Source organism: Pantherophis guttatus, chromosome 3, assembly GCF_059756535.1.
Source record: "Pantherophis guttatus breed Tessera chromosome 3, ASM5975653v1, whole genome shotgun sequence".
Lineage (NCBI taxonomy): Eukaryota > Metazoa > Chordata > Lepidosauria > Squamata > Colubridae > Pantherophis > Pantherophis guttatus.
Genome location: NC_142065.1, coordinates 109,101,936 through 109,111,640, shown reverse-complemented (window position 1 = coordinate 109,111,640; position 9,705 = coordinate 109,101,936). Strand labels below are relative to the sequence as shown.

The window sequence follows — 9,705 nt, the reverse complement described above, 5'->3', positions numbered from 1 at the left end:
TACAGGGTAAGTACCAAAATTATAATTCATCCTACAATTTGCAAACAGCATTATACATTATGAAATTTCAATTGATTTTAAATTCAAAATGTATATCACATCTGTGCTATGAAATGACATCAATACAACTAATCACATCCTGGGGAAAAATCTCACAGAAAGGAAAGGTACTAAGAATATTACTCAGTTTTTTCAATGGTATTATAAAGCATAAACCAGTTATATCTTTTATACATCAATTAAATTTTTATTCAGAAACAAGATATATTAGTTTAACTCATGGACCCTGGGCATACAGTGTAACAATCATTCAGTCTATTTTTAAGGTAATTAAATTAATTGCTCAATATACATAACATTAACTTTCCAGTTACTAGGTTCCAACATCTGGAGGGAAAAAACCCCAACAGAAATAATGCATAGCTGGAGAAGGAAGGGAATTGAATTACTAACATTTTCCTGGGACAACAACAAACATGTATCACAGTCGTGTAAACAGTAGCATCATGCATTGATAATAGGAAAAAATGCCCTAATTAAGACACAATTCAACAGTACAGTAAGTTTAATATGGTAGATTGCTTTATCGGGATCCAAAGTTGTTATAGTAGTAAGGTTCATCTGGTCGATACCCATAAGCAGTAGTTGGGCGGCTTGGAATACCTATGGGCTGGCCAAATCCATCCATTGCAACACTATAAAGAAAAGACACAGTCAACATACAGATTCAATACATTGTCTATGCAAAAAGGTTTGGGGAAAACAATAAACAGTAGTAAATTATTTAATATCAATTTTACACAGGACATCAAATAAATTAGGTTCATTCTAGCTTACAGTTATTATAATCAAAGCCATTTTTCTAAGTTGTTATGCAATACCTGACATTAATAACTCACAATAACATCCTATAATGTCTGTAACTGTATTACTGCACAATAATACAACTTTTATAGTATAAAAAGTGAAAAGAGGGGCATATAACTAAGGTACAATATCTGCGAATAGCCGAACCTGCAAAGATGAAGTCAGGAAACCTAAAACTCAAAATGAAATAAGGCTTGTGACAAAAGTAAAAAAATAACAACAAAAAACTTCTTTCAATATATAAAAACAAGAAAAAAGTCAAGGAAACAATTGGTCCATTAATGGGAGAAAATAGCAAGAAGGCGATGAGCAACAGGGAGAAAGCAGAACTGCTTAGTTCATTTTTTTGCATGTGTTTTTACACAAAAAGAAAAAAAACAGTTCAACCTATAAAAAAAATTGTAAAATGCAGATTAGGAAAGCAAGTCAAAAGAAAATGGTAAAGGAACATGTATCTACTCTAGACAAGTTCAAATCACCAGAACCAAATGGATTATGCCCCAGGGTTCTGAAGAAATTAGCAGATGTGATCTCAAAACTATTTTTCAAAGATCCTGGAGCACCAATGAACTACTAGAGGACTGAAAAAAGGCTGATGTAATTCCTATCTTCAAAAAAGGGGGAAAATGGATCCAGGAAACTACAGCTCCATCAGCCTGACGTCAACACCTAGAGGCAACCAAAGTCATAACCAGAAGCCAACGTGTTTGTCAAGAACAAATCATGCCAGATAAATCTTATTGCATTTTTTGACAAAGTTACAAAATTAGTGGATGAGCAAAATGCTGTTGATATAAGGCATTTGATAAAATAGATCACAACCTGTTAACTTGAAAAATGTGGGTTAGACTAGTGATCCCCAACCTTTCCAGCTTTGCAGACTGTCAGGAGGGGGGGAGGAGATGGTTCCACATGAACGACGGGTGAGCATGCACAGCTCCCCTTACACATGCTCTCCCACCACTTATTTTAGCTGGTTCTGAACCCAGTAGTGGGCCATGACCTGGAGTTTGGAGACCCCTGAGTTGGACAGCATCACCACCAGATGGATTTGTAACTGGCTGACCAACCACACTCAAAGTATAGTCCTCAATGGAACTGTATCTATATGAAGGGAAGTTTACAGTGAGGTACCCCAACATTCTGTCTTAGGCCCAGTAATCTTCAATATCTTCATCAATGATTTAAACAAGGAGATAGAAGGGGAACTCATCAAATTTGCAGATGACACCAAGCTGGCAAGAATAGCCAACACTTCAGAAGATATGCTCAAGATACAGAAGGATCTTGACAGACCTGAACACTGGGTCCTATCTAACAAAATGAAAATCAACAGTGAGAAAAGTTAAAAAGTATATTAAGGAAGAAAAACCAAATGCACAAATATAGAATAGGTGGTACCTGGCTCAACAGTAGTAACTGTGAGAGGGATTTAAGAGTCCTAGTGGACAATCACTTAAATATGAGCCAGCAGTGTGCTGCAGCTGCCGAAAAAGTTAACACAGTCCTAGGCTGCATTATTAGAGGGATAGAATCAAGATCATGTGAAGTGTTAATACCATTTTATAATGCCTTGGTAAGACCACATTTGGAATACTGTATCCAGTTTTGGTCACCACAGTGTAAAAAAGTGGTTGAGACTCTAGAAAAAGGGTAGAGAAGACTGATTAGGGGACTGGAGGTTAAAATATACAAATAATGGTTGCAGGAATTGGGTAGTTTAATGAAAAGGACTACAGGTGACATGATAGCAGTATTCCAATATTTAAGGGGCTGCCACAAAGAAGAGAGGTCAACCTATTCTCCAAAGCACCTGAAGGCAGGACAAGAAGCAGTGGATGGAAACTAATCAAGGAGAGAAGCAATCTAGAACTAAGGAGAAATTTCCTGACAGAACAATTAATCAATGGAACAACTTTCCCCCAGAAGTTGTGGGTGCTCCAATACTGGAGGGTTTCCTGCTTCAGTAGGGGATTGGACCAGAAGACCACCAAGGTCCTTTCTAACTCTGTTATTCTGTTATTTTCCTTTTTTGTCTTCCAAGAGATGAAAAACTAGGAGCAAGTATCTTATCTGCAATTATCTTATCTGATGAAAGGGCAATCATAAAGATCTCTTGATGTTCCTTAGTGGTAGAACTTGCATGCCTAACTTACTGCATTTCTCTGCTAGACCAGGAGAATGCTGTTTATTTAGAAGTTGTTCTTGAACCACTAGATGGCAAGCTATTGTCTTTAGTTACCACTAATTATTTCCAGACAGTTTCAATCTATTTCAGTTTACACAAAACTACCCCTGAACATATTTTTAATTAGGCAGGAGAGAGAATCATGGTTTTAATTAAGTCCTGATCAAATCAATCCTTTTAGTTCAAGAAACATGTAAATAATTAAGTGCAGTGTCTTAATGTTCAGAGCTTGTGATGTTTTGGAGATTTCCAAATCACTTACATATGCAGTAGCTTGGATATGTCATTCTGCAATGTTAAATCATGCATGTATTAAAGCATTTACAGTAGATTACAAGGAATAATTCACATCCCAAAATACATGCTGGTAAAGATTCAAATCTATAAGCAAAACTGTTTTCAATTTTTTTTCTAAAAACATAAGGTTGCATTAATTACAAAACCTGAGTGAATATGCAGAGCAATTTTTAGAAACTGACAACCTGAATGAAAGGTGAGATATATAACTAGCCAGTATGCAATGGTGAAAATAAAAAATGAGACTTGGAAATTATATAAAGCTGTCTTTTCAAACTAGATAAATTTCTAAATATCTTTTTACACTATGTATAAAAAATGAAACAGCAGATGGTTATAGCTTAGTATTCTATTTACACGCAAGAACTAAAAAATTTCATAATACCTTCTGAAAATGTGTGTCTGTGTTATGTTTAGTTGACACTGACACTGACACTGGTAAGACTTTTTACTGTCCCTTACTGAGGTAAAAGAAATATGTGGTGATGGCAGAAAACATGATTACCGGTAAATCATTATACATATGGCAATGTTTGCATAGTCAGTTGTAATGTAACTGCATACACCCTGGTTAGATTTTACATTTCAGTGAATTCTGAAGTGAAAAGTAGATGACACAACCTTTGCATGGTACAAATGTAAACATTATTAGCAATGTTTTTAAAAAAATATTTTTATTGTAATACAAATGAAAAATGTCAATAAAAAACATGAGAAAACTTTCTGATAACAAATCTACCTTCATTTATTTCTCCAACAGTTGACCACAACCTAGATATATTGTATTTACACACATTAAAACTAATTGCCAGTATACACAATATAAAAGGATATACGGTATCCTTTTATCTCTTATTATATTCATCTATTATATTTCTTCTTAAAAACTGAATGTCTTAATTTGCCCTGCTGTGTAATGTATAAGGGAGCCATTTTAATTTACGTTTTGTTAGACTTCTATTATGGATATGTGCTATTAATTTTTCATTTATGTTTTCTGGAATTTTCTAATAAGAAATTATGTGGTTTCAGTTCAAATTTTAGGATTTTCTGAATATTTTGATGTTTTTGTTTCCAGCAGTTTTTAGGGTTTTTTTTTTATACATAACCAAGTCACATGATTAAATGTTCTTTCTTTATTATGGTACTTTAAACAATTATTTTTACATGATTGTTACTTCTAGAATGAAAGTCCCTCTGAGATTTGAACAGGTCAAACCCAAATGGTGTTTCAAAGAACCTTGAAGAACTGACTCTTTGCCCAGGCATTTGATAAGCGTGATTGAACCCCCCTTTTCTTTTTCTTTGTTCCCATCTGGGTTACTTATCTTTGCCAAGTTTACTCCTTTTTTATGTTGTTTTCTTGTTTTAAATGCTTTTTTAACATTCTGTAAACTACTGGGAGTTGGGTGGTATATAATTTTAATAAATAAAGACTTGTCCATCTTGGTAATTATTGATAAAATTATATACCATCTGTAAACATTTTATACCGATTCCTCCTAAAATTATAACAGGGAGTGAATTTTATTGATTCTTTTCGCCATAGTTTTTTCCAAACTTTGTTTACTTCTCTGAAATTCTGCATCCAATATAACATGCAATTTTGTTCCACTGGTATATCGTATTTCAATAACAATGTACCTATATGTCCTAATAGGTAATCTGGGCTTTTTTTCCTGAGATTTGAACAGGCCAAACCCAAATGGTGTTCAAAGGGCCTTGAAGAGCTGATTCTTTGCCCAGGTGTTCAAATTCTTTCTCAAAGATCTTCCTATATTCTTAAAACCACTTTTTATTCTTCCAGCAATCTGCAAATACATCAGTATTACAAATACACCAGATTGGGATAAAAGTAGTCATCAATTTACAACCATTCCTTTAGTGACCATTTGAAGTTACAATGGCACTGAAAAAAAACTTATGACCAATTTTCACAATCTATTAGCTAAGTCAACTCTATAGTCATTCTCCAAATCTGAACACTTATTTATATATTGTTGTTTACTGATTTAAAGTAAGAAAATAGTGGAACATGTTTGAGATCTATCCATAGATTTCTGATGGGTTTAGAGAAAAGATTTTCTTGTGGTATGCAAATCCAACGATATGTCGTCAGTCTGTGGACAACTACTCTAATGTTAGTTAGATCAATGTTTCTGCTGTCTTTTGTAGTTTTTGTTTTGCAGATATAGGCAATTTTTAGCATAGATTTTTCTTGGTCTCCTAAAATTTGCTTTGATTTCAACAATTCCGTGTAATTTCTATTTCTTAAACAATGTTTCTCACATTTGAAATTACTAGCTGAAACTGCTTAGAGATTTTTGTATAGCCCTCCATTTTATAAGAATGAAGTCTTTTTGTTTGCAAATGTTCAGCCAAGTGAGTAGATCAGCCCGTGACTGTTGAAAGTAGACAGAACAGCAATCACAACCAAAGAAGTTCAGATTATTTGTTCTGTTTGGAATTGTCATCACCAGGCTAACGTTATCCCTAACAAATCAATCACATTTTAGAACCTTATTAACAAGTATGCAGTTAAAAAAGAACTGAATCAACTGGAAAGGTGTCCAAATTTCTGCATCAGCCACTTTCATACTTTTCTATAAACAGAATATTTCATACAAATATTGAAATTTGCAGAAAGATATTTTGTTCAACTTTATACCCTACAGAGTTTGTATCAGCATTTACTTACTTTGGAATTTATTGAAACATAAAATTTGAACAATTGTAAAATTTCTTTCTCGGCTACCGTCAAAGCCAAGTTGCACCAATTGAACAATCATACTCTAATTTTTAAAAAATGGAGCAAGAGGTATATAACCCTCAAGAAATAAGCTATAAGGTTACTCCTGCTCCTTAATTCAACATACTAATTTATATCTCTAGCTCTGATATGCTTATTATCAATGAAAAGCTCTTTTGTTAGAGTCTAGCTTTACAAATGCTAGTGAATTTTCAGATATACAGTTATACAGTTTCCTTAAAAAGAAAAACACAATAAAATTTTAAAAAGACAAGATGATTAAATCAAATTTCCCTCTTGTACCATATAATGGAGCTCTACAAGGATTCTTCTGGCCGTAACTTGGCATTTAACAACAAGTGATCACTAAGGAAGAAATTTTATTCCATTTAACTGTTGCTGATTTACTGCAGTGAAAAAAAATGGCCATGTAACCTGAGAAGTGACTGAACAGAGAGATCAAAGCCACAGTCTGGAAATTAAAATAAACCTTCAGGCTACTTCCTGCAAGAAAAATCACTTTGGCAAACTAAAACAGAGTCCACCTAAAAACTGTTCTATTTTATGAGCTGTCACATTAATTCAAGTGGTTTCGACCAGTCAACTTCAGAACATCGTATTTCCTTGTTTCTGTCTCACATACTTCTGTAAGCAGTTTTGGGAAGAGGGGGAGGATAAAAATAAAATCAGAATTCTTTCCTTCGGATTGAAACTGAGAAGGTCATAAACTCCTTAAAACAAACAGGTTTTCATTTGCACATTCCATTCCCATTTATTATAATTTTTATTTTTTCAGATTTGTATATAAGCATACATTTCTTTAATAGCACTTCTATAATGTGTTCAATTTTTGTTTAAATCAGCCCAGATGACTTACAACTCAAGAACTGGTTCATTCTTACCAGCACATCTGGAGGAAGTTCAGTGAGAAGTAAGACCATAGGAATTACTGCTAAGTTTCAAAAGCTAACTGTTTTTGACAGTTTTCTCCTGGGACATGCAGAAAATTAAAACTTTAATTGCTCAGTTTTTATGGAATTGGACAGCTTTACAAATTTGGCAAATAAAATTACTGTATCTAGATTATAAATACTGCTATAGTTTCCATTAATATAAATTAATAAAATGAAAAGTCATGTCCACTGAGAGAAACAATTATTATTGAATAATACCTTAATCCAATCAAAGATTCTATAGTTTTATCCTAGTGTACAACTGAAAATTATCAATCAAATCTTAGAAGATTGTACTTAATATTTATAGAGCAACTCCTCACCATTTAACCCACACAATCATGAGTTATGATTCTATGATTAAACTATGATTAAAATGTTTCAAGTTATTAACAGTATAAATGTTATTAACAAATATAGTGGTTTTTAGATTTATGAACTTTTGAATTTTCAACATTTCTACATAAATATGACCTAAAGAGTGACCTGTTTTCCACAAACACAAAGGTAGTATTTAGCTTCCAGCTGCCTGCAATTACTGTGAGTTCAAATCTCACCAGGCTCAAGGTTGACTCAGCCTTCCATCCTTTCTAAGGTAGGTAAAATGAGGACCTGGTTTGTGGGGGCAATAAGCTGACTTTGTATAAAATATACAAAAGTATGAAGGCTATTGCTTAACGCCTTGTAAGCCACCCTGAGTCTCCGAAGAAGAGCGGCATATGAATCAAAATAAAAAAACATACTAAAACTAAAGAGAACCAATTAAACAAATGACTCAAAAACATTATACTTGTTCATTTGTTTATTGAAGAAAATCATCCAAAATCATATATTTGGATGTGGCAGAAAGTTTTCTAAGAACTGCAGTAATTACAGTGGCAGCAGCTCCCGAATAGTTTTGGAAGGAAGGAATCTTAATCTTAGCAAAATTGCGATAGACTTCTGGACAGTCAAGTGACTTCCTTAGGCAGAATGGAATGGAATGGAATAAAAATTGATCAGACATGGCCAGACAAGAAGTGGACGCACTTGGAATACTGTTTCCAGTTCTGGTCACCATGATTTAAAAAAAAAAAAGTTGCTGAGACCCTAGTGCAGAGTGCAGAGTGCAGAGAAAAGCAACAAACATGATAAGGGGTCTGGAGGCTAAACTGTATGAGGAATGGCTAAGGGAACTCGATATGTCTAGCCCAACGAAGAGAAGGATTATGAGTGATATGATAGCTGTTTTCCAATGTTTCAGGGATTGTCACAGAGAGGATCGACTTTCTCCAAAGCACCTGAAGTGATGGGTGGAAACTTGTTAAAAAGAGATCCAACTTTGAACTAAGGAGAAATTTCCTGACAGAACAATTAACCAATGGAACAGCATGCCTTCTAGAGTTATAGACGCTCCATCCCTGGAAGTTTCCACGAAGTAGACTGGAAAGGTTTTCGTCCAGAATGGTATATCTTGAGCAGGGAGTTGGGCTAGAAGACCTCAAGGTCCCTTCTAGCTTTATGATTCTAGTTTGTTCTGAGTTTTGCTACTCATTTTACCTTCACAAGTCCACTATGAGTAGCTGTGATACCACAAAGATTGAGAGCTCCTGGATACATATATTAAAATGCATAATTAAAAATAAGTAGAACAATTAATTTTTTGCTCAATTCTAAGTCCCAATGAGATCAGGAGTTTTGTTTGGATAAGGGTAGAAGTGACAGAAATTGGTTTATTATTTTAGGGAGTCACAATATCTTAGTTTTTAAGAAGATCCCTAGGCCTTTCCATTTCAATTTTCTGATTTCATATACATGTTTATAAATAAAAGATGCTGTTGTACTGAACTTTACAATCAGCTTTGTTTCTCTGTTTGTTTAATAAAATGATTTTATTAAAGACAAGCAAAATATCCAATGCATTAATAGGGACTAGTGGTGAGTACGAAAAAAGCCTATGATACAGTATATGTCCATGATGGCGAACCTATGGCACGTGTGCCACAGTTGGCACGCAGAGCCCTCTCTGCAGGCACGCAAGCTGTTGCCCAGCTCAGCTCCACCACACATATGTGCATGCGTGCCTCCCGCTGGCCAGCTGATTTTCGGGATGTGCGGGGGGCAGGGCACATGTGGAAGATGTGTGCACATGCGCATGGGGTGTCGCATGTGTCGGGGTTGTGCACGCATGCGCAGGGGTGGAATGTTAGGGGGTGCGGCATGCCCTCCCCCCACAGCCCGTTTTTGGGCCCAGGACAGGAGGCTGCAGGAAGGCCTGTTAGGCCAAAAACAAGGCATGGGGAGGTGCAGCCTGCCCCCCCACCAGGCCCATATTTTTGCCCAGGAGGCTGCAGGGAGGCCTGCTAGGCCAAAAATGGGGGGTGGGGGCGTTGCATGCGCATGCACAGAGGGTGTCACATGCGCATGCATGAGGGGCGGGGGGAGTGCAGGGGGGGCGTGCGCATATGCGCAGGGGGTGCACATTGCATTTTGGGTGCCATGCACTTTCGGCACACGACGAGAAAAAGGTTAGCCATCACTGGTATATGTGAATCTAGCTACCAAAGCTATTTCAAATATTGTTGGTTTTGGGGTCTTCAATCAGAATGTCTTTGGTACCCTGCTACTAACCTTCTCTAGGGCATCATATTTTATGTTACATTACCATAGCA

General features: G+C 35.6%; 1 protein-coding gene across 2 annotated transcripts in view; it reads right to left on the bottom strand.

Moving 5' to 3' along the window:
- Nucleotides 1-226: 226 nt before the first annotated feature.
- KIFAP3 (kinesin associated protein 3) overlaps nucleotides 227-9,705 on the bottom strand; it is a 92,399-nt gene continuing 82,920 nt past the window's right edge. For both annotated transcript variants that reach the window (XM_034409849.3, XM_087890178.1), the window contains one exon: nucleotides 227-695. In XM_034409849.3, the coding sequence (XP_034265740.1) occupies nucleotides 584-695 (112 nt within the window). In that variant the 3' untranslated portion in view covers nucleotides 227-583. The remainder of the gene's footprint in view (nucleotides 696-9,705) is intronic.